Genomic DNA, 26817 nt, shown 5'->3' with positions numbered 1-26817 from the left:
CTAATTCAAATCTCACCAATTGAGTTTTGAAGAAAAAAGTAAGGGTATTAATACATGGTGTAATGCGTGGAATGCTTCATGTATTGGCTAGCAGCTAGTCTATATTTTATATTTTATGCATTTTATTATTGATTTTACTGCCTGAAAAATATTTAATTTAATCCTGAATAAAATCTGAATTGTTTTCTACGATGCTTAACAGTCATTCAAATTAATTCAAATTAAGAGTATTTTAAAGCATCAAAAATTAAATAAATTATGATAGAGCGTGCCAAATATGCAAATGTGTTCTCTTCACCTGGCATCTCATATATTTTCCGCTGGCACGACATTTGCTAGACATGCAGGATGCCTTAAATGCATTTTGTCTGCAAGAGTCTGCAGTGCGATTGCTCTTTGCGGGTGGGTGTAAAGCCTTTAAGTGCTGCTCGCTCAAAACAATTGATATTGACAAGCTGTATGCAAGTGAAATGTAATCAATATGCAAGTTTTGTTTGAACTTACTTCGAAGCAAGCCCTGAGGACTTGTTGTGTGAAATGCGTAGAAGGAGTTGTCAAAATAGTTGCGTGAATTGGTAACAAGCAAATTGATAAATAAATGCATGTTGAAGGTGTTGCAAAAGACATGTGCGTACCGCATGTCACATTCCATTGGGATAAGATGCAAGATGCGTGACAAAAGTTTCCTGCATTTCAACATTGTTGACAGGCAACTCAACTCAGTTGCCAGCCCCTTATTTCTTCGGCACGAAAAAGCATCACTAAAAAAAAATAAGAAAAAATAAATGGAGGAACAACAATATAAAATTTTACGAGTCGTTTACACAAATAGCAACACTGTTGCCAATAAACGCCAGCCAAGCCCTGCCCCAGCAAAGGTCGTGGCACCTCACTAAAGCCTTTGCTGCCCCTTTCTGTACCCTTGTCCACCTTCCAGTTGCTGGACAGTTTTTGTTCCATTCGTTTACAATTTTTATATTGCTGCAAAATGTTTTCGTTTCAACTCGTTTCTCTTTATTTTATACACAGAAGAAAAAACGCTGTTTGTATCCCTTTTAGCGCCCTCTCCATGAGCTGAGCGAAGCTGATGCAATTGTTAGTTGCAGGGCTGTCGCCCTTTTGGGTGAGTGTGTATGAGCATTGTGTTTACAAAAATAATGGAATTTGATGTTCGTTTTATTTACAAGAATCAATGGACATATAAGAATACAAATGGGAAATCGAAGCAAACGTGTGTCCTAATCAGCCTAAGTCTATAAATGGAAAATGTAATCCATTTTATGGCTATCCATCGACATTGATCAACTCTCGCAACGCATATTACTCATACGCCTCGTGACGCTCTCTATGTTGCGCTGGCAAAAGCTAAATGAAGTTGTAAAGTTCTAAATGGGTCACTGGGCGAACGCACTAAGTTAGTGCCCTACAGGACAGTGTGTGTGCAATGGGCGGGGCAGAGGAAGCGAAGTGCGACTCTGGCCATGCAAATATTTACGAAGTGCAGCCGGAGCAGCAAATGAAAATGGCAAGCAAGAAGCAACCAAATAGAAATTGTATTAACACTTCTACACCTTCTGGTGGGTGGGTAGTCGAAGTAGATTCAGGTTCAGATTGAGAGTGTTTTCTAGCTGAGTGTTTGCATCCATAGTAAATGTGTTCTCATCTTTAGAGAGTAAATGAACAAGAGCAAAAGTTAGACGGACTGTTGAGGAGTCTTGGGGCAGATATCGTGGGCAATTCGTAGATACTCAGATTTGTTGGCAAGTTACTTTTATGCACAGCAGATGGTTTCTATTAAATCAAAATAAACATATTCATTATGGTTTCTTCTCTATACTCACTGTATTCTTATTCGCCCCCAACAAAAGTAGAAAAAATATGTAAAATAAAACAAATTAACCTAAAACAACATTGATGCAGCATAATCAAGATAAAATTCATAAAAAATAAACTGAACCTAACAAAAGCAAGTCAGCAGACCAGATTCATTTGACTGAGTTCAAATTGCTTTTGCCTGGAACATTCATTTCTTTAAAAATGCATAAATTTATTTCATAAAGTTGCACAGATATCGACAAGTGATGGCAACAAATTTGAAATCTTTATGTCCTTTCACAGAGATGCAACTGTGGATGATAAAATATATATTTTATGGCTGCAGCTGACATGGCAAGAGTCTATGCCTCGCACACCGATAACAGCAGCATCAACGCTACACACTACAAACTACAAATTGCCGCAGAGCATATAAAAGGCAGCCCATAAATACACGCACACACACACACACAGTTGTACTCCTAGCAGGACACATCTATACTTTTTGGCATTACATTTTTGTTTTTGTTGTTGTTGCTGTTATGGGCGGCTTTCAACCTAGTTTACCACCTAGCGCGATGGCTCTACTCTCTGCACTCTCCGTTTTATACCTCATCCCCTTTCTTTTAGAAACCTACCTTCGGTTGCTGGAGGGAACTACAACTTGTTTTCTTTGCAATTTTCATTTGCGCGCCTTTCATTTGGCTCTTTCCCCGTTCGTTTAGTACAATTTTTTATGTGCATTTTTGTGTCACATTTAGTTGTTGTCGTTAGTTTTTATTTGTATTATTTTTATTTTCGTGACATTTTTAGTGGACTGTCTTAGTCGCTGTCTCTCTCTGGTTCCCTTCATCTATTTTTCTGTGCGTGTGTGTCATTTTGTCACATAGTTTTTATGTTTTATTTAGCAGCAGTGCGCTGGCAGGCGAGTCCTTAGCTCGACAGTCCTTGAAGCTGCCTTTAACTTGGCATTTTATATGGTGTCAGCTGGAAGCGTTGCGACTTCATCCTTTCCAAGTTTGTGGCTTGGCTCTGTCCTCGTTCATATTTTATGAGTTTTCATTTGCCGCAAACAGTCGCTTATTGGCTGCTTGTTAGCAGGTGATGTCCTGTTCCTGTTACAACCTCCAGCTTATGATTGCCAGCATTTTAATTACTTATCGCTCTGACAGTCATTGTCAATTTTTAAATGCGCGCCGTTTGTTTCGCTTCTGACGCTTAACTGCTTTTTATTGGTCCCCCACCTTGGGGGCCAAGTCAGGAGCCGCACCCGCACTGGCTGCTTGACACATTTATCATTGCTCTTTGAGGCATTGGACGCTTTTTTTATTCCTCTTTATGTAGCTTTGTTCCGCCTCCTTCCAATTTTGTAATAAAAATATTTATGTGCCGCGCATTGAATGTTTTTAATGGCAGTCGTTGCTCTCCGGCATAAAGTTCTGGACATTTATTTCACTAATTAAATGTTAATTACAATTGATTAACTCCATTTAGCTGCACCGATCCCTCCCAGATAAGCTATTTACGCCTTAAAGTTAAATAGTTGTTAAACTGCCTCAAAGTAAAAGACTTTTTCCACAGCCATCGATTCTGATGTCGCACACGACATGACTTGCCAAGCATTGTTCAGCAACGTCGGACACGATGCTGTGCTGTATATTTAAAAGGATTATGCACTCGTGTTCTACTTGGGCTGCAGGAAATTCATTGTAAGCAGCCGCGTTGTAAGCTGTGATAAATTGCCTCTCAGCTCAAAATAAGCAACAAAAAAACACTTGAACTGAGACAGGCACACTGAACACACACACAGAGACACTTCAGTGTCTTGCGAGGTGTCATGTATATGCACAGGGGCGAAGCCTTTGCCTGTTAACACTCCTGAAAATATATTGAGATTCGTTTGACTTAAAATATTGATTTTCAAAATTTTAAATAGCAAGAAAGGCTGGCCAAAGAATATTGTGCAAAAATAATGCATTTTATTATAAAATTGTGATAAGTCTGGCAAAAAATATAGACAAAAAAATAGGAAGTAGAAAATTCAATAATTGAAAACTGAATAATAGGATTGAAGATAGATTAGGTTAATCCCTCTCACAAAACGTATTACCTAAGTCACTGCACAAAGACAGACACACATACGTACACACAAACATGGCTCAACAGACAAGCAAGCGAGTTTGGCCGGCGGGACTCACAGCAAACACACACAGAGAGAAAGACATTTGCTGCACATGTGCGAGGTCCTGTTGCCGTCAGCTAAAAACAATTGCAGTGCACGAAAAACTTTTATTGAAAAACATTTTAAATGTATTGCAGTAGTATTTGTTGCTATAATCACGACAGCATGTTGTTGCTGGCCCCATTTCTAGTTGCCAGCATGGGATTGCTGTGAACTGGTTCTTGAGTTAACACAGAATGTCGCAGCATAAAAGCAAGTGACATTCAACAATAACACAACGTGAGTAGAATGGATGCGTTATATGAAATCTATGCTTTTAATATATTCATATTAAATTGTGGTTTGCAGCTTTTGATAATCTTTTTACTTTATTTGACGTTTTTGTTTGCTGACCTTTGGAATTTATATGCAGCTGCAAGAGTTAAATGAAATTAATTTTTGCACTTGCAGCTTTTTGGCAGCTGCCAACTTGTACGTTGACAACCTGAAGTAATTTATGCATTTGATTGTATCTGCAAATTATTATGTTGTGCTCATAAATTTCCATGTTGCAGGCTCTATTTGTGAGTAGAGTTCTGCCTTCACACTGACCAGAAAATTGTAAGCCCAATCAAACACTAATCGACATAGCAAAGAGCAACACGCATTCAAAATGCAGTGTCCTGTATCACTTCTCCGAGGAGTTGGCAAACATTTTTGCAAACTTGACAGTTTTTGCTGCATCGTCTACGTTGTGTGGCTGTGGTCACAGTTGTTGCCAACCGGGGGTCAGCTGATTGTGCCAAGAATCAGGAAAAGCCAAACGAACTTCATTTCACTTTGTTTGCTCTTTGGTTTTGGCCGACTGTCACAGTTGTTGCTGCACTTATTGTTTTGATTTCACTTGTTCTTTGGTGCCGCACTTCAGAACAACGTCTGCATGGGACAGCAGTGTCAAATCACACCAGCATAAAGTGCTAAGTCTCGGCTTTCTAATACTCTATACGACATTAGGTAGCATGAAATAACTTCCTATTAATTGAATGCGTTATGCATGCCAGCACGCTAATTGAGGTCTATTGACCAATAACTACTACAAGATGCAATCATAAAGATTATATATTATTATGCGAGAGTAGTGTTCGCAACTGCTTGATGTTGATGAACAACTTCGTGTGTGATATATTTCACCACAGAGTAATGAAAGGACCATTGCAAGGCAATTGGCCTTTTGCGATTTGCTCAATGGACTTAGTACTTGGCTATCAGATACAGATGCAGAGACGCCTTTCAGCTGGAGTTAACAATCTGCAGTTGAGTGGCTACCGATGTGACATTGAAATTTACTTACTGAGCCAAGCGAAACAATAGTAAAACGAAATAACTAGAGCGAGTGAGATCCGGCTTTCAGATATTTTCGCACACTTACCCCTATCTTAGGTTTAGTTCATTTGAACAGAAAGGAGTTCGGCTTTCACTGTGAGCATTTGCAAGCGAATGTAGGTAGAAGGAGTGGCGAGTGCCAGGTGTACTGAGCCGGGAACAAATGCTTAAAATAAACTCGCATATGCAGAGAGCCAAAAGGCAAAAAGCGTGCATTGAAAGCCTTTTAAAATAACTTTGCTTCATATGCACACACTCATCACACATACGCAGCGCGGTCGACCACAGGAACGAACCGTTGAGGGCTCGCCACAAACGTAGCTAGCTAGCCATGTTAGCTAGTTTTGTTTAGCATTGACTGGCCAACGAGTCCATTTGAGCGCCAGCGATAAATAACCAAACACTAAGAGCCGTATGAGAGTCGCAGTCAAAGAAGGCGCAGATGTAGTCAAAGTCATGGAGTCACTGAATGAAGTGAAATTACTTAATGGTACCAAATTGTACTTTGCTTAATTACTTGGCTACTGACACCCTCGAAGCACACATACACACACACATACAAGCTTAACCACTGATACATACACACATATAGCCACATGTCATTTATATTTTCACTGCTGCTGCTGCTGCTGCTGCGGGGTAAATCGAGTCGTGGGTGCCGTAAAAACAACGTTACGTATACGCTGCGGTCGTAAACTTGTGTCTGTGTGTGTGTGCGTGTGAGTGTGCATGTGCTGCCTTCTTTATGGCTTGTTTCTTTTGAGCTTTGCGTTTTGTGCGCCTTTACTTCCGTTTCATATTTTTGTTGCTGTTGTTGTTGTTGTGGGTATTGTTGTTTGGTTGCTCGCTCGGTTGGTTTGGTTTTTGGCCTTTTGTGCGTTTTTCGTCTTCGTGCAGAATAATTTCCACCTCCCTTTTAATTTACGTCGCGTATACGCAATATATGACATTTTAAATTGTTTATGACTTTCGAAAGGGCGCCAAAGGGCAACCACTGGATAAAGATAACAACTGGCCCAACTGCTTGGCAATGCCTGAAGTTCAAGTCCCATCGCACCACGGCACCACACCGTACCACTTAACCCACTGGCCAGGACTATTGTCTAAATGGCTGCCACAGTCCCCACTTGACTAATAGAATAGCACGCACTTTTGTTTAACCAGTATCAGAGCGTGTTCAGCTGTGTGTGTGAGTGTGGTTTTTAGTTAATTGTTGAGAGAATTGCTGAATTGCTAAATTCCTGAATTGCTGATTGATGCGCATTGCGTTGATTTGCTTTGGGCCTTTGTGTCGAACAATTTTGAGCTAAACGGTTTTCCACAAAATTTGTAAAAATTGTTCAGCGGCTGATCAACTTGCACGGCCCAGCATCCATTCACACCTCCACCCACTTGGCTGCTCTAAGCAGTGCACGCCTATGTACAAATATTTGTTTGCTTAACTTTCATCAGAGCACAGGATCGGGTCGCAGTTGTTGTGGTTTCAGCTTCCAGCTTAACGCACAGTGGTTCCAGCTGTTGTTTGCACATGATTTGTTATACGAAATGTAAACAGAAAAAGCCTATGTGTGTGTGTGTGTGTGTTCATTGTCACAAAGTGGTTTGTTGTGCCGGGGTCGAAAACTTCACAAATATTTTAATAATCATGCAGTGCATTAACTTTTGTTGTCCACTGTCGCTCCATTTGTAATTGCGTAATAATAATGCTTTTATTTCTGTTACTGTTTTTATTATCCAGCGGCGTTTTGTAGCGTTACTCACGCATAACTGCTTATGAGTGTTTTTATACCCTTTATAAATATTTGTGCACAGATGCAGCTGGCCTAGTAAAGCGCAGAATTACTAAGCGAATCAATATTCGAACTGTATCTGGTCTCTGCTTAAGGATCTGTTTTGCTTTGTCTTTTAGTTGTAATTTAATTCTTAAAAATATATAAATAAATATATAACATATATTTATTTATATGTTAATTAAATATATAAGGAAGAAAGTACTTTAATCTACATAAATAATGTATGCTACTGTACAGGATATCTCCTAGTCTGGACGCTTCTATTGAATCGAGTCAGTTCGAAACTATTTCAAATTGGTTTTGAACTGTTTAGGCTCTACTGCGTTGTATTTATATTTGTTGTTGTTGTTGTTGCTGTGCTCGTTATATTGCTGTCCATTATGCCATTTTATTAGTTTTCTAAATTTAGGTTAATTAAAAACTTATTTGGGGCTTTGGGCCGTACAAATCATCTGTGGCGCCAGACTGTGTAAATACCAATACACACGTATAGGTTATTTGTATTCATATATATACAGCATATATGTTGATATTTAGACACTTGTGCGCTCATTACGTGTGCCTAATGATATTAGACGCGTGGCAAATGTTGCAATTGGCATCGATTTTGCATTTGGTCAAATTTATTGCTTTATATTGCAATAGCTGTCATGCTTGTTTGTGTGAGTGTGTGTGTGATGTGTGTATTGATGGGCTTATCTCCCGTACATTCATTACAAATGTGTTGCATACTTAAGGCAACAGGCAATCAATTTGCTCCGGCGATAGAGAGTGCACGTAAAAGAAAATACATATCTAGTTGTCAGTATATATATATTTATATAAGTATATATATATCTATATATATATATATATATCTATGCATGCCTTGACAAATGCAAACTTGCTTGTTCTCTATGATAATATTTTCGAGCAAATATCACAAATCGGCAATGGCACAGTAAACGGCTAACAAATATTTATAGCATTCAACGCGGGCCGAGGAGCGACTGCAATATTTATTACAACTTGCATTCAACAAAGCAATAAGAGACAACAACAAATACAATGACTGCTGCCTGGCGAAAACAACTAGCTGAAAAGGCAGTGGCTGCACTTGCAGCTGGGGCTAGAGCAAGGGCCGCAGTAATTCGTAGCAGACAACAAAAGTAAAAGCAAAAGCAGCAGTAAGAAATATAACAACGGCATATGGCAGTCTACAGCCATTCACGGATAAGCCAAACAGGCTAGCCAGACCAAGCCAGTGCAGGCAGTCGCAGTGGAAATCATTTAAATAAAAGTCAATGTCATGTTATGTAGAAAAGACAGCGAATAAATAGTCGCAGGCAGGCATTCAAGTCGAGAAAAAGAGAAAGAGAATGGCAAGTAGCAACGCAAGGCGACATAGCTGGCACCAATGTGGCGCATGATATATGGGGCGTATGTGTAATATGCACGAAGCGGCAAGGATTCGAGGAGCAGCGCATGTAGATGCGCTTAATAAATGCCACAAGCGCTAAGCCTGTCACAATGGCAGCACAACCAGCGCAAATAGCCAAAAATCTGAGCTCACAGCCTCAACACATTTAATTTAGCAACAGAATGAGCTGCGCTCTGACAGATGGCTGGGCAAGGCACAGCAAGTCAGTCAGTCAGTCAGGTACGTCCTTGTCCTTAATGTATTTTCGTTTTATGGGCTCATTAAATTACGCTTTATTGCCGTTAAAATAAAATATTATGTGATAAAAATGCCGAAGCTGCGCCCAAAGTCTCGAGACTCAGTCAACGGCTGTCGACTACCCCTGGAGCCAGGAATCAGATTTTAAATGCGCTAATAAAAATGGCATGCGAGACATGCGCAAAGTGAGCGTCGAATAGCGTAAGGACTCTGTTTCCAATTGCATGCATTTTAAGGACATCCAATTGCAGTTTGCACTCGCAGCTGCAGTTTCAACTGAAGTACACACTCGACGCGCGTCCTTCAGTAGTTGTCATTTGGTTTTGACACTCAAGAGCCCAAAAGAGGACACAAAAAACCAAGTGGCTCAAATTAGTAAAAGCAAGCAGACAACAACTGACGTAAAGACCGTAAGAAGTTGTATCTTGCACACCCTATAAAAACATATATAAGTTAGTAGGGCTCAATGACTACAAGACTGCGCTGATACCAAGCATGATATAGTTATTAGGCTTGAGATTATGGGAATTTTCTAGTAAGAATATGTGGAATATATTAAAATACTGTGAAATGAAAAGATTAAAGATTTAAGATTAAAAGATTAAAAAAATAATGATAAAGCTAATAGTGTTTTTAGATTCGCTAACTCGGGACCTGACAAGTCTGGAAATATAATTGAGGACTTTCTTTAATACGAATTTATTCAGCAAGAGTTGGAAGTTTTGCAATTAAATTCAAGAGTAGTAATAGTTCATAGAATAATGCTTAAACATTGGTAATATATTTTATATTTTATGACTGTAAATAGAGTATATCCGAGTCTAACATTCGAGTCCTCTTAGCCAGTGAGTCGTCTATTTTGTCTGTTGGCCAAACTTGGTCTTGAGCCTGGCAGAGTAATTTGTGTGCCTGCTTTATTTATTTTTTAATTATTGCAATGGTTGTTGTGTCTGCCGAGAGCCAGTGTTGTTGTTGCTCTAGTTGTTGTTGCGGTTGTTATTTTTTCGGCCTGTCACATTTGAATAAAATGAATGAATACGTGAGGCAGAAGCAAGCAGCGGAGCAAGGGTCGCACGCTGAGCTTCTTTGCGTTGTCGTGCGCTGCACTTTCCCAGCAGAAAATGTCAGCCAAACTAATCGGATTAGTGTGTCAGTAGTTTTTACCAAGTGTATCTGTGTATGTGCGCATGGGTGTGTGTGTTTGTGTCAGTGCGTGTGTGTGTGACGGATGGCTCTGTGGCGTACGCCGTTCGTTAGCCCAAGTGACCTCCATTTAAGATTCCGGATCCGTCTGAGGCTCAGTGGGCAGCGGCACGTTTTAGTGTAATTAAAAAGATATGCATGCATGTATATATAACAAGGATCTGTGTCCTAGACAGGCGAGGTGTACACGGAAATGCAGAAAGTGTGCCACACCTTTTGGTGTTAAATCTATGCCACTCGTCTTTAATTTGAATATCAACTTAAAAAATTTAAGAGATTTCACAGGTGTCCAAGCTCAACTGAGCTCATGGAGCTCACGACTCTGCTGCTTCCAGGACCTGCCATGTCAGCGTGACACGAGCACATCCGGCGCCCTGTCATTTCACAGTGAACGAGCATAATTTTGACATATACGATTACTATGAGACATAGAGGAAAGGACAACAGCAAACAAATACGATAGCTGAAAGCACAACACGTATGCAGGAACACAGGGCGACTTCTGTGACGGCAGCAGCGACTGCGATTGCAAGGACTCATCAACTGAACCATAAACAAAGCCACGCAAAGACAAAGCCAAAGCGAAAAACAAAACGAGCAATAAAACTAGAAACCGCGCCAAGCACAAGAAAAAGCACATCAATCACCGTTGGGGATTGGGAAGGATACGGCAAGGCAAAGCAAAGCAACGCCACGCAGCAGGATAAACGTGTTGTATAAAGAAAATGTCGGCAGTGCGTATCGCTTGCTTGTATGTGTTGTAGTTGAAGTTGTACTTATTGCTGTAGTTGTCGCCGTAGTTGTTTGCAGCAGTTTTCATGCCGCTTCGAGCGACCGCAAAATACCTACTAGTCACGAGCTGGCCAGGAGCGGGAGTGGACGTCGCTTGCTGGGTTATGGCCCAACAGTCAGTTAGTGAGACGAACGGACAAGTACATGAACATAAATATAAAATATGTAAGCGTAACTTCTGTTACTATTGTATGTATGCATGTGTGTGTGACCCAACAAGATTAAAAGTGTGGCCAGAGCAAAAAGGAGAGAAGAGCATGTCATTTCGTGTGTACGTCTGTTTGGCTGGAAAACAGCTAAAAGCGGCATCCCACATTGTTGGCCCAAGCAATTAAAGGTGGCAATTCCATTTGCGACCGCTTTCTGTAGTCTTTGGAGCTGTGACGCAAAAGTTGCTAAAGGTAATTTGATTGATACTTGTGCTAGAACTGAGCAACTAACTAACTAACTAACTAACTCGCTTCTAATCTGGTTGCCAATAACAGTCGACGACTGGAAAGATTACATAGTCTGTATCGCAGATTCTGATGCACTTTAAATATTGTAGAAGAAAATAGAATAAGGAATAAAAAAATCGTCTAGATTTGACATTAAGATGATGCCTTACAATCAAACTACTCTTAATGCGCTTACACTAAATGCGCTACAATGTCTAAGACAAGAAGTCACAACAAATTGAACTAAGTAATAAATAAACTTACATAAAATCATCGACAAACCCAAACAATTTATCCTTTTAAAATCAATATGATTATAAATATAATTATAAAGGATTTAATTATTTGTGCTTCTGTTTTGGTTCCTTTGAATGCCATTGAAGTACTAAGAATTCCCCCCAATGCCAACAGCTTAATCCAGCAAAATTATTACTTATTGAAATTAAATTAGTTGCATAATTTAGCTTTCAGCTGTTTCAATTATTTCTAATAAATGAGGAATATTTCAATAAACTTGTTGAATGTGGCGAATATATTTCTTTTATCAATGCAAATGTCATTAATTTTATTTTAAGCTTACTCTTTTTATTCTCAAATCATTTTGATTGCTTCAATGTTGTCAATCAAATTGATTTTATTTTATTTATTTTATATAGGAAACTAAATCAGTTTTAAAGGCAAAATTTTGTCGATGAAATTCTTTTGTCATAGCTGGGATACAGTAAGATAGCTGAGTATATCCATTCAGTTATGCGAAGGAAAATTAATCTTGTCTTCTTCATTCGGAAGTTAAGTTATAGCTTCATTGATATAAGACAGCCCTTTGGATATAAATAATATTTATTACGAATGAAAGTTACTGTTGAGTAATAAATGACATTTTTAGTAATATGCGAATAAATATTTCATTTACAATTAAGGCTGTACACACTTGATTAATCATCTTACAATTTTAATTGATGGCTTATGATACACGTGCGATAGAAACTTCTGACTTGGATCTGTATTAATTATTCATGTTCGTACTACTTATGAAAATATGTAAAATACTGTCAATGTTTGATATATGACTGATTAAGCCTTAAAAGGTGAAACTGAGCTGTCCAAATCTCTGGCGATGTCCCAACCACTCCCCTTTCGCACTATGTGCCAATGGATGCCAGCTGGGACCATGGGGAATCTGAGCGAGCGAATAACTTACACCAAACAGCAGAAACAACAATAGGCAAATCGGAATTTATTATGTACACAAGCATATATAATATATACATATATATATATATATATATATATATTTATATATATATATATGTGTAAATAAGCGTATATATAATGAATACTTTTATGTATGTGCGTGTGTGCTTGTGGGTATTATTTTATGGCTCATGGTAATTACAGGTGTCGCTATAATAAATTACCTTTGAATTTACTGTTTGTCGTTCTCATCGCTGTTGTTGTAGTCGTTGTTGTTATCGCAGTTGTTGTCATCGTCGTTGTAGTTGTGTGCGATGTCCTTGTCACTATAGTATCGTAGCAGTGTCGGAGCCCAGGTCCTGGCTGGCAGGATAATGCTGAACGCCCGTTGGCGGCAGCTGCTTTAGCCTCGACTGGCTCAGCTGCTGCTGCTGGCAGCTCGCATGTTCTGTCATTGATAAGCTTTATTAAAAAGGATAATGAGCCTGTGGCTGTGCCTGCGTATATGTTCGTGTATGTATTGTGGCTTTGTAGTAACAACCGAGTCTTTATGTATGCATGTGTGTGTGTGTGTGAGTGAGCCTTGTACATGTGTCCATTATAAGTTTCGTTGTTGTTTACGAGTTATAGTCAGCTTGTTGTTGCTGCAGTTGTAGTTGTTAATAGTTATGAGTTAATGGTTTTTTTGTTTGCTTTCATGTTGTTTGTTGTTTTCCGTTTTCATTATTATTTTCGGATTATTATGATTACTTCTGTTCCGGCATGGTATAATCAAATTAACTGTGCGCTGTCACCCTCTCTCTCTTTCTCTAGCTATTTCTGTATTCTCGAATATGTATTTTTACGATTCCTACCATTAACTATGTTTCTCTGTTTTGCATTATTTGTTTGTAATGCGAGTCTAATACACCGTTTGACCATTGTAGCCGAAGAGGTAAAGGTTGCCTCTGTCTATTGATGCTGCTGATTAAGTTTTGTCAAGTAGGCAAATTTGGCAGCCGTCGAATATAAAATACTCATATTATAAAATAAATGAATCGAGCCACTTTTATTATATTAATTATATATAGGAAGTAGCTGAACTACATCATTTCTTATAACATTAATCAGGAAAATATATTCCCATTAAGATACTTTCGACCTAGGGCGGACATAGTTTATACCCGCTGGCAAAAATTTAAGGACCTTCTACAAGGTTATAAAAACTTCTTTAATCGCTGCAGCGGCAGCTGCTTCACAGTCTTCCACCCTGGCACAATCGATGCAGCACGAAACGATTTATCGACTTTGCTGAAAAGCAGAAATTATATTCGTGTACATATTTGCGTAGTGCCTCTGTTGAGGTCGTAGCTCACACCAACCTTCTTTTCTCCTCAGTCTGCTGCTGCTCCATTGCAGTGGCAGTTACCCACAACGACTGACTGCTTTAAGCCCGACTGCACTCTGCCAATTTGATGTGTGCAGCTCACCGAGTAGCGCATGAAAAATAATTCGTTGTGAATCGCTCCATTTCCTTTAGAGTTTCGGCTGCAGACCAAATGTTATCGAAGAGTCGTATTTGTTTTCGACTTCGACGCTGGCAGCGCCTTGCAATGGCAAGTAACTGCCAGCCACTGTTTGAGTGAATTTGTCGCGTTTCAACTGCAGTTTGAGTGCTTCGGGTGTTTATTTTGTGCGCAGCTCGTAGTGGGGCGCGCGAAGCAGCGCTCGTTGTGTCTATTTTGCGGGCAGCTGCTGTCGCATTGCTGGTTCAGATGCGGCAGGTTCTGGGTTTTGTTTTGCATTTCAATCGCTGGCGTCACATGCAGGCAGCTTAATGAGCGCCGCAGGCTTAACAAGCGGCACCTTGTGCCAAGGCGACACACGTTGCAGTGGGACGGTGCGGGTGCCACTCGTTGCTAAGCAGGAAACGGAAATTACTTCGCAAGCACTTTGCACCACCTTTGCCAACGGCAAAACAGCGACTCGCGTGGCAAGCATGGCGTATACGTTACGGCAAGTGCTGTAAAGGTCAAGTGAAGTTAGCTTCGCTTCGATCCGGTCCTTCAGGCTGACAGCCTTGCTGCTGCCTCTGCGTAATATTCTTACGATATTCTTGCCATTTAGTCTTCTGGCCGTCGCGCTTTACGACCAAAAGCAATGTGAAATATGAATTGCGGTTACGGGAAATCTCCGCTGCAAGTGGCCAACGCCAAGCCCCAAGCCAAACGGGCTAACCCTCGCTTGGTTGGACACTGAATGGCGACCTGCTGGTGGCTCTTTCAACAAACACACACACAGTTACACTTATACTAAAAGGTAACAACTAAAGCATCAACTGCATTTAACTTTGTTGTTATGTTTTGCCCCGTGTTTGCTTCGCGTTGTGGCACATAGCCATTTTATGGCTAAATCCACTTTAGCTGCGAGCAAGAAATGATGTGTGTGTGCGTGTGTGTGTATAAATGTGTGTTTCTACGTGTGTGTGTGTGTGTTTTTGTAATTTGCGCTGCCTGCCTCTGTCTACGTACATTGCCTGTGTCGCCTTATTGAAAGTTGTTGTAAGTTAAATTATGGCCAAAATGCTGTTGGCTTTTGGCCTGCCGGCTGTTTTATCCTGTACACATGCGAGTATCTGGGTATATCTGAGTGTGTGTTGGGTTAAAATTACCTTTAAATTGAAAATTATTGTATGTGCGCGCACTCAACTCGCAGCACCGACACCTCCCAGCTCTGTCAGCGCACTAAAAACATAAATTTCTGTGGATTCTGCTTAAAATTGCGGTAGCTTCACCAAGTGCCGCTGCCAACCACCTTGTGGGTGGCAAATGGCGCTGGCTATGTTGTGGCTATAGCTGTGGCTGTGGCTGTGGCTGTGGCCCCGCGGTTGCTTCTGGCTTAAAACGTTGTCGAGCTTTGAATTACTTTTTCAATTTGACGCTCTTGAGGCCACGGCAACTCGGCAGCTAAATGAATTAATGTAGTGCGTCAGGTAGCAGCACAAGAAACCGAACAAACTTCTAAAGAGTTCAATTTGTATTCATAAACGAGCAGGAGTTGTTTTTCTTTATACCCTGTGCCATTATAAAAACGAGTGAGGTATAATGCTGATCTGCACTTGTGTGTCCCAGGCAGAGGCCAGTGTCATGGTTACCCAAGTTTCCGCCTCTGTATTTCATTTTAATGAATGCTCAGTCGTTTCTATAAATTGATAAAGAAGTCTCCGCTTTCCTGAGTTTATCTAATCTGCGAAAAATTAAATAAGCAATTCTTCTGAAATAAATACACATTTTGTAAAGACAAAAGCGCAGAGTTTTAGCAATGCAGACTAATACAAACTTGAAAAAGATAATCGTCTCAGGCAATAATATGTAACTAAATGTTTATACAAAGAGTGGAGTATAAAATTCCATAAATTTTATTTCCAAACCTTTATATGTTTGTACTCGAAATATATATAGATCATAATCTGAAGTTGACTACGCAGCAATCCCACTTTACTTCTGTCTCCGTTGTTTAAAGTTAATAAAAATCATGACAAGAGCTGTGCTGGACTGTGGGCGGGCTGCTCCTTGAGCTCATAAATCTAGGGAAGCAGTCCATGTATTGACAGAAGTCATCTGTGGACATATGGTCCACTTCGGTTCGTGCAACAATTGTGTTTGTGCTGTGTCAATTTTGAATAGGCTTTTAAAATGATTAAATTTCATTTCATAAATATTTGAAGCTGGCAGCAGCAGCTGTTGCTCGCAATGATATCAATTTCAAATCGACTTGAAGTTGGTTGTCCTTTATTGACAGCTTTCCTAAGCACATTCGACTCCAAGCGAAAGTCTGTTTAAAGTCTTTGCTTAAAGCCTAGGTGTGGCCATTGTTGGGCCACTCTGCCCCTGGGACTAAACGTACGCCCTTTGGCTATAATTCTTGTTACTTGTCATTGTCGCTTGTGCAAATGTGTCTCGGTTAGACCTACGCCTCGAGAGGTTCGTGGGTTCAACAATTTTGAAGTTGTACATCTCGCAAGGGCTCACCCTTTTACTCCCCTTATTTTCCTCTCCCTTTCTCTTTCGTTTTATGCCTCTCTGTTACTGTTTGGCAAGCGATTGTCGCTGCTGCAAATTGTCGAAGCCCCGTTTGCCATCTTTGACCGCTGTGGCTTGTTTGTTTGCCTAGCGGGCTCGTAAATAAATCATTTGATAACTTGACGCTGCCTTCGAGTCCACAATATACACACACACTCTATCAGATACACACTTACGCACGCAGCAGAGCCAATATATCGATGCCCTCTGCGGTTTTCTACTCGTTGGTGGTCAAGGCCTCACCTCCAGCGGCCGCTGACTTGGCCAGGAGCTGTCCGCTGCTGCAAGATTTTGTGATTTATATGCTTTGGCTTGACGTGACTCTGTGGTGCCTGCCCACTTGCTGGCGAGCACATTTATCGATTTTGTTCAGCTTTAGCCGCAACAATACGCGTTTGTAGCCAGTACGTTGTTTTGACTTTATCTGCGCTGCTGCTGGCCACAACGCAAACTTTGGTCAAAGCGAAATGGCGTCGTTAATTTTTAGTATCTGCTGTTCCAAACCCTAGCCAAGCCGCCAACATAAAAGGCTATATAGTATGTGTTTCGGAATATGGCAACTGTCCGTTTCAATTATCAAGTTCCAGGCAGCTCTTTCATGTGGCCAACTGATCTGGCTTGGTTTTAGCTGAAATGCCTTTCAATTTCATCAAGCTGCTTCTCTTCTCGTGGTTGCAAAACCGCCTGACACTGCAGACGGCTGATTCTATGCAAATGAGCTGGCCTCATTTAGGGCCAAGACAAGTAAATCTTTTTCAATTACGAAACTGCGGCCAAAACTTTGGTATTTCTGGAGATGGCCGTGACTGGCAGTAGCAGAAGTGCCTCAGCGGAAAGTTTTGCCATTTTTGCCTGTCGCGACTTGTAAAAAACCTTGGAAGTTTAAATCAGTTGGGCATCAACATCAAACAACTTCACAACAGCCAACATGAAATTTCACTTAACAGAGATGCACCTTAAGAGCAGGAGAAGAATCTCCATTTTGACCTACAAATACATGCACTCTTAGGAAGATCTCCGCTGCTAGGCTGTCATAAATGATTCACAAAGATATTCTCTTTAAGGACTTACTGTCAAAGTTGATTCAAGACCCTATCCGCAGCATAAGTGTGTGTGTGTGTGTGAGTGCGGAAGGTCGGGAGTTGGACAAATTTGCTATTAATAGAATTCTCGTTGTAAGCCAAATTAGCTAACATGTGCTAGATTGAGTGCGGCTCTTTAGTATCATTTTAAATGTTTCACATAACAGACTCAGTTATGACGAACCCTTCAAAGTTCTGAGAGCACATCAAGATTAAACAGTTGGAAGAACATAAATCTGACATAAGCATGCTGTAAATAGAAAACCGAAGCTTGAATGCGCTCATATTGAGAACCTTTTTATTCATATAAGTTTTAGTCTTATCATTGTTAACAGTAAACAAATAGATAAATTAAGACTTTGATAGGTAAATGTAAGCTACAGCTTAATTAAATAGACTCTTGAAACAATAAAGGGTTTCCATTCCGCTGTTTTAATTGAATTAGCTCAAGAATTGAAAAACAGCTGCCGTAAATAGGAATAATATAAATTTGCATTCCGTCTAGAAAAATTTTGTATACAATTTAATTTTGCTTAATAAGATCTGGTATATAAGGGAGCCTTTCCATCTAACAAATGACAAATGTTTAAGACCAAGCACAGGAGCATGAAAAAGATTAGGTATATTGGTGGTCGGCCTGGCACGAGGCAACCGAGCGAGAGCAATCGACTCGTAACCCGTGCCAAATTAATAAGCCTCTACAGAGTATCTCGTAGACCGCCATGCTCCACGCCCCACCTTGGCATCGCTATCGCAACTGAGCGCTTAAAGCTGCTCAGATAGATGTTGCCTCGCATGCATGGGGATTAGGAATTTCAAAAGTTTCTGACCCAAACGGATTTGTTGAGAGGACGAATGAAAAAAGTCGGGCAAAAGGGAAAAGGGTGTGGCTTGCGTGTGTATATATGAGTGTGTGTGTGGGTGGTTGCTGTGGTGCACATGGCAAACAAACGTCGATGGGGTTTTGTTTGCTTGACTTTGTTGGCACTTGGCAACAATAGCTACATGGCCCTGGCAATAGGTCTGCCTATTTGCCTGAATAGCCATTATCTCGATCATCGTTAAAGAAGCCAAGCATAAGGGCGGGGTACATTGAAGGCTACAACACGACAGTTTAGTGATATAAACCCTTTTTGCGTTTGTGATCTATGCCAGACAAAAAAGTTGTGCAGGCGCCGCAAATTCCAGACAGTTGTATGTGTTTCTTCCACCACTCCGCTTGCCTCTGGAGCTCAGTTGCCAAGGCAATTTCACAGCAGATATTCAATTAACTTGCCACTTTTAATAACACAGCTGAGCGCCTTGAAGTTTTTTGGTCAACTCTAGTTGACGAGAGCAACGCTCAGTGGCTGTTACTTATTTGGCCAATACTCTTAATCCCGGAAACAAACGTTGTGCAATCGAATCAGCTACGAGAGTTGCTAGTTAACTATTGAAATATGTAATAAATCTCGTTTGACTAGCTTACTAACTGACTAATTTAACTAATTGCTGACAAATAATCAGCCGATATTTGGCAAAATTAAAATTTAGTTAAGGTTCCTTTTTAGATGAAACTGAACTCTTAAGAGTAGCTTCTAATGATACGAGCAAAAATTGGAAGTAGACCTATATGGTTCAGTATTCGTCTCTTGACCACTTTTAAATTTTTGTTTTTTCTTTTATATATTTAATTGAAAACTTTGTGAAGCTTGAAGAGAAATTCCGTCTACAATTTAATTTAAATAAAATGTATATTCTAATTTTAATAAACCAGTCAGGAATATATTGATTTCTTCTACATAATTGGTTAAATTAAGGACCAACTGCATTTTGTTCTGTAATTACGTAGATGTTGCGGTTCCGATGGCAGCTACCTTGAAATAGTAACTTTGCCATGGCAACGTCAGTCTAATCTATTCACTTGCATATAAAGGACTGCTATAAATTAGTCGCAGTCTCTGACTTTCATATTTATTGCAACTCTAGTATTTAAGCTCGTCTCGCTACAAGTAAATGCTGACAGAGCTGAACAATTGCCAGGCAATTAAATTTATTATTTGGCAATGTCAGAAGTCAAAGACGGGCACGGCGAGCGGATGCCGATGCAATGCACAAAGGCCCTCGGCTCTAAGGATAATAACACAAAATTCCAAAAAGCCGCTCAATGCCTACTGGGCACAGGACAGGGGAGTGGCAACGGGGAAGGTGTGCTGCTGTTGGGTCCATAAAAATTCAAACAATATGGCAAAGCTCATCAGGCACATCAGCAGGTCTTAGCCATGGCCCACAGCTGGCAGCAAATCCGCATTGGCTCTTCTTAAACTTGTCGCCAAGTGTGAGAGAGAAAGATATATATAGAGAGAGAGAACTATATAGAGATGGCAATAGAGAGTTGTAGAGGAAGAGAGAGGTGTGCTGTGACGAGCAGTGAAATTTACAATTTAAAATGCATGCATAATGAATGTGTTTTTGCAAGCAAAGACTTTCAGTAAACCACAACAAGGCCATGGCCCGCAGCAACTGGCGCTTGGGGTAAGGACAAAGAGAGACAGCCAGAGAGAGAGAGAGTGAGGTGGTGGTGAAAAAAAAAAAAGAAACAATATGCACAAGTATGTGTTCTCTACTCAAAAATGAAGGACTAGGAGATACCCTCAGTACTTTTCTAAAGAAATGCAGTGCAGAATATCTTTTGCGTCAATAGTCACAAAGTTAAATAGCGTTTCGACCTTTAAATACGAATATTTGTTTGTGTTTGTAAATGTAAAATTCATAAGAAATGTATATTATATAGTATAGAATCTACATATACATTTCGAGGCGTAGCACAACTGCCAGTATAATATAATCAAGTGTGTTACTGTACAGAAGATAAATAGATAGTAGCTTAATATAAACAGACTTGCAGCTGCGACTGACTGTAATAAAGTAACCTTATAAAATTGATACAGGGTATTCAAAAAAAGGGACACTCACCATCAACAAGGCCACTCAGCTCAACGCTCTGCATCTCGCCTTGACTGGCAAAAGTCCCTAATCTGAGCGAATTCTGCTTAAAAGCGAGCAAATGCGTCCAGGAGCTGCTACTGCTGCTGCTGCTGCTGCTGTTGCAATAGCGACTCTTGTTCTCAACAGGATGTTGCAACTGGTTTTAGATGTTGCTTTGCTTTGCTTATTTTGCATTAGAAAAGTACTTGCAACATCCAGATACTCACACACACATCCACTCACACACTCTCTAGCTGTTTGTGGGCATGTGTGCACATATTTGCTCGACTTTGTTTACGCTTGCAGCTTGAGTGAGGGGGAGAGTAGCTGCTGCTGTTGAGCACCCTAGAGCTGCATCTCTTGCAGGAATTTTGCATAATTTCGTTAGTAAAAAGTATGCTTTTGTCTGTGCTGGCAGCAAGGGAAAGTTAATCAATGGGAAAAACAGAATACACTCGACCTGCTACACCAGTCCTTGATTTCACAGACTCGAATATCGTATACATCTCTTTTTTCAACTACACCACTTCCTGCAGCCGCTTCTGTGTTAAGTTTCGTGCTCAAATTTTCGTTTTCTAATTTCTAATTTAATTAGGCGCATGCCACATAGCGCAGCTTCCAAAGCCCAACGCAATCAGTCGCGCACACACACATACACAACATGTGTCCCTGTTGATCTGCACACAAATATGCAAACGCACAATCATACAAACAAGCAGCACACACACACACAAACAAGCACGTCCTCACACACTCACATCTGGTATTTACATATGAGCAACATTTTCATTACGTGCAACACCCTCTCCCCAAACGAAGAGTCCTTGTTGCCATATCCTCTGGCCCCGTTTCATGCAACGACAATTTTTCATATTTCACAGTGGCGACAACCCATTTGGCAGTGCTCTCCTTTATTCCGCGCACTTTTTGAAAGTGGATAATCGGGGTATACAGATTCCCTTCAAATGTATGTAAGAGGCATGTTCATGACGAGGATGGACAACCAAGTGCTTTCATCTATATCTATCCTCCTATATGATATACATATTTTTCAATGGCATCAAGTCGTTGACAAGTATCGCAATTATAATCAAATTAAAATAATTCTATAATAATAAACCAGATATTTTATTATAACTCATTAACTAGGCGATACATACATGTTTCAGCTTATTGTATACAGCGCATATAGCTCTAGTCCAGTTAGTACCTACATCTTAAATGTAGACCTATTCATGCATATGCTGTGTACTTTGACAACATGCGAGGTATCTACGTCAGGAGTACACAATACTTGTTTTCCGATACATTTATTCTGGTGCAGAGCTTAATTGTTGCACGAGTGGCAGGAGCTGGTTGCCAGTGAGTGCGATGTTGTTGTAGTGATTGGGTGCGTTTTCATCGATTATGCTTTTGGATTATAATTATTTAAAAAGTAATTAAAAGTCGCCATAGGCAACTGTTGCACAGCTAAGCTTTCGCCACCCACAAGTCAAATATTAAAGAGGCGTTGCAATGCGGAACTCTTGCTGCTCTGTCAAATAGTTCAATTTTCACTCGCAACCCACGCACACAGACACACAAGCTCGCACACACTCGCATGTTAGGTGCAAAGATGCGGGCTTCTCTGATGCCAACTGCACTCACTTATTCGCATGGTTCTCACCGCCCTTTGGGCTGCGCGACCCTTCGACGCCATAAAAGCCCATTAAACACATTTGAAATTGAAAAGTCATGCTGACTCTACATTTGGACTGTAACTCACCCATGGCCTCACTTTCCTTTTTTTGGTATTTGCATATCGCCCACACAGTTTACATAATGTTTTACATAAATTTGACTTTTAATACTCAAGTTTGCCTATCCATTCGCTCCGTCCGTTCCTATTTCTCTCTCTCCCTCACTTTTTCTCGTTATATTTTTGTTGCTCTATCATTCAGTCTGTCCGGCTGTCAGTCTGTTTGTCTGTTGGCAGCCATTAGGCAAAAGCTTTTATCAGCTGCAGTCCCCAATAGTAGCTGCGATAGCAAACTTCGATTACTCGAAGTCTGGCAAAGGATTTAATCCTAGACAAGTAAGCTAAACAAAAAATATGGCAATTTCAAAAAGCACCAATTAAATACACACACAATCATGCACACAGTTTCGAGAATGTACAAAAATATATTGAAGAAAAATAAGCTACACGAAGAGAGAGACACTCTGAATACTTAAGATATATATATATAATAATAATTAATAATTATAACAAAATATTTACAATTATAATTGTGTGTTTATTAATCAACACATCACGAATAATTGTCAAAATTGGAATTTTAATTCAAAAAGCTATTATATTCTTCATTCATGAATTTTCATTTTTTTAACTTAAATCAAATTTAATTTGAATTAATGTCAATTGATTTTGTTTACATAAACAGCGTATATCGAATATAGGTTCTTTTCATTTGTGACTACAACTGCACCGTCGATCCCAGGAACATTTGTGTGAAAATAAAGGAGTCTTAATTTAAAGTGCGCCTTGAGTATGCTTAAAGGTTGAGTAAGACTTGACCTTAACTTAGGAGCTTATGCGTCATAAAATTCGTTCGGTCAAGCAAATGCGCCCACTATTTAGTATAATCTAATACAAACAAACACACACATAGTAGATATACACAGGATACGAGCCTCAATAATGGGCCTGACCATTATCCTGCATATAAAGTTGTTCATTTCCTTGCTGTTTGGGCTTTGATTTTCACAGGGACTCTGCCGTCATTTTGTATGCTGTGTAAGTTTTGCCAGCTTTGCCACGATCTTAACTTTTAGCCCCGCATCAATTGTTGTTATTGCCATTGTGTTGCATACATAATAAATTTTATGAAACGTTCGAATTTTTATTAAGCCCAATTTTTGGCACAGCTATAAAACGACAAATGGAACACTGTATCGCGCACAGAACTTTCCTCTCGCGCCTCCACATGTGTTGGCGTTAACAATAAAAATCGAATGTTTTATTTATGTGCTCTACGATTTGTAAAGATTTCTGCTTATGGCACTCTATGGCCGTGTGAAGCTGGTTTCTGGGATTTCATTTTTAATTTCTTTTTAACTACTTTTTGTAAGACCAACAAACAAAACTTTATTTGGAAAAAGAATTCGAATAAAATTCATTGAACCGACCGACCGACTAACTAGGCAACGAATTAAAGTCCAAATGTCAAGGCATTAAATACATTTGTTCAATAATATCTTACAACAACCTATGTTTCTATATGAATTATTTTTATATTGACATATTCCATTTGTATGAACAAAGTTTTTGCTTTGTTAAGTTATTGAAATACCTTTTTAATTAATTTCATGACAATTTATTGGCATGCAAGAGATCTCCAATATCATGTGTATTTGTGACATGAGAGTCATATCCATTTAATAACAACAAAAATTTGACAAAGCATAAACGTGGAAGTACGCACACTCATTGCCGAATAGAAACAATGTAATCATTTTTTGTTCTCTCTGTAAATTAAACAAGCACATAAATATTTTAAATGAAAACCGTGCGACTCACTGGCAAAAAGCAGCAGGCCAGCTGTTGATTTGGGCTTATTTTTTTCGTATTCGCATTGATCGGCGAATCGAAATGGTTATTTAACTGTTTGTTATTGTTGTTGCCCAACAATAAAATGTTTACAGAAGCGGCTGGGGGTGAATTTCTGTCGGTTCGACAGGAAATGTGAAAATGTTCTCAAATCATTCAAGCACAAAAATGTTATGCGAACTGCTTGCAAAAACATGCCAATGCCATTGGAATTAGGTGTGCCAGTCAGCCCCGTATATATTGTACACATAATACGCATTACGTATACGCAATGCGAGCTTGCGAACTTGACAACAATTGATTATAACTCAAGGCCCAGTTGATGAATGTTTCAAGCTCAAACAAACATGGGCCTTCGACTTGAATGGCGCATAATTGTATTACTTACCTGAGCTAGTGAGATTTTCAATTTAAGGACTCGATCGATAGGACTCGATTATTTATTGAGCACTCGCCCGATTGCTTGGTATTAAATATGCAATGCACTTTAATAAAAATAATCACTTTGTGCGTTAGCAGGTAAATGGCTTCAGGTATGTGCGCTGGGTAATTAATTTTCAATTATGCAATGTTCTCTAATGGACCATCAATGAGGTTAACCAACTAATTACAGTTCCCCATCTAGTTGCGTGGTATGATGTGCGACTGCCATTTGCCCGGCAGCGACTTGACCTAGTTCCATGCCAGCCTTCTAATGCACCTCAAGCATGCAAATGCAGGGCTCTGAATGCAGCCTCGCTTGTAGGAGAGCCGGTCGAAGGACTCGTAAACGTCATAATCGAAAGCAACTCATGAGGGCTCACGGCTCATTAACACGCTTCCCGCACACCAGACAACGCAGACAACTTGATTGAACTTCAATGGCCTGCGCCTGCCAGTGATATGGCTAGAGAGGGGAGTCTGTTGAGTCAGTGGCAGAGCTACGTCGAGATTAATGCTAATGTGACAACTTAATCGAAAGCCATTTATGAGTCATGTCAAGTGGTGGGGCACCGAGTCTCAGCCGCTTCCTGGCTGACTGTCATCTTTATGATGGCAGTCGATGTCAATGATGACAGCGCTCAAACGTAGGCAACAGAAAGGAAGTGGCAACCAAGCTATGGCTAACAGCTAGCATCTCGAACCATTACAACGACAAATACATAAAAAAAAAACACATTAAATATTTGCATTAATTTTTCTGCTATGATAAGTCAGCCGGTAAAAAATAACAACACATTTTAGTTAGAAATGTTCGATATAGAGATACTCTTTATGAACACGACGAGTATAAACTATCTATGTTTATCCAAGTGAAAGTAAGATTAATATAAATTATGCAGATTCGATTCAAATAGCTATCAGATAGAGTTAAAAAAAAAAATATATATATATATATATACGTGTCAGGGAGGGTATTATGTAACAATAAAATATAATTCACTTAAGATGTTTCGCTTGAACAAAGCCAAACAACATTGTTGCCCCATCTTTTATGTAGGGTATCTCCAGAGGAAGAGACAGAGCAAAACAGGGACAGGACGAGCATTTCATTCGTTTGGCACTTACCCGGCAAGCCCGATGTGATGCTGATAAGAAGCAATAGTTGCGCTATCAGCGCTTTGATGCTACCCTCGCTGGCGCTGGCGCTCCACCTTCCTTTGTTGCTGGTGCTCCTGTGCTGGTTGCTCATTTTGTGAGTCGTGCTGCTGGTTGCCTCTTATCGCTCAATGCGTTACTTTGTCGAATGACACAATGCTACTCACTCTTCCTTTTTGCCTTGCCTTCGAGTGGATGTTGAATGCTACGTACTTAACTTTTATTGCACGACACACACTACTTTAGCTTGTTACAGCTTACTTAGGTGGCGCCACCTAGGGTCCCTCGGATGCACAAAATATTTGTAACGCGCGTTTGGCTAATTTAGTTGCCTTGCATATGTTGGTTGTTCGTACTGGTTGTCTGAGAATAGTAAAAAATAAATAAAGTGCACGACAGCCCAAACATTCATCACAAATTAAAAATTAACAACAATTGAACAATTCAATCAACAATTTCAAAAGTCTTCCAAAAGTTTTTCTGTTTTGTTTTAATTGAATTTTTGAGGTTTTCCAATTGACACTTTTCGCACAGTGTGGCAAGTATATTTAAAATCGGATGGGCGAAGATTTGCATGTAACGGATATATAGGAGGTCTATTGTTATTATTATTTAAAGTTGCATGCGCTGTGTTGTTTTGCAATACTCAATCGTTTGTCCTGTTGCCACAATTTCACTTTGCACACTTTTTGCTTGTGTTTCGTTTCTCTGTTGGCGTTTTTAATCAGAAATTTACACAGTCACCGCATCGCGCGTCGCGGGCAAACAAATTGGCGGCGCTGTTGTTGCTGCCCTTGTTGTTGCAGTTGCAATTGTTGTATTTTTTATTTGTGTGTGCTGCAACTGCAGCGCAGCCAAATGAAAGCACAATGAAAATTTTCAATCAAAACTTTTTACACTCTTACTCTTGTTGCTATTTTAGTAGCGCTTTTTTTTCTTTTCGGTTCTCTCTGTCTCCCGCGCAATCTATCGCTTTCTCTGTCTGCTGCTTTTAAGCGCTCGTTAGCTGGCAAGATTTTTCTACTTCTTTTTGCACTTTTCTTTCGTTTTTTGGTTTTTTTTTTTTCAATTTTTAATGCAATTTCCACGCTTAACTGCACTTTTT

The 26817-nt window shown here is 39.9% G+C and overlaps 1 protein-coding gene across 1 annotated transcript in view; it reads right to left on the bottom strand.

Moving 5' to 3' along the window:
- LOC111597593 (kin of IRRE-like protein 2) overlaps positions 1-26185 on the bottom strand; it is an 85346-nt gene extending 59161 nt beyond the window's left edge. The window contains 1 exon segment of the mRNA XM_023312393.2: positions 25683-26185. Coding sequence (XP_023168161.2) covers positions 25683-25806 — 124 coding nt within the window. The 5' untranslated portion in view covers positions 25807-26185.
- Between the last annotated feature and the right edge of the window lie 632 nt (positions 26186-26817).

This window comes from Drosophila hydei, unplaced genomic scaffold (assembly GCF_003285905.1).
Source record: "Drosophila hydei strain 15085-1641.00,03,60 unplaced genomic scaffold, DhydRS2 tig00008139-arrow-pilon, whole genome shotgun sequence".
Classification (NCBI taxonomy): Eukaryota; Metazoa; Arthropoda; class Insecta; order Diptera; family Drosophilidae; genus Drosophila; species Drosophila hydei.
Note: the sequence above shows the minus strand (reverse complement) of the source record. Positions and strands in the feature narration are given on the sequence as shown.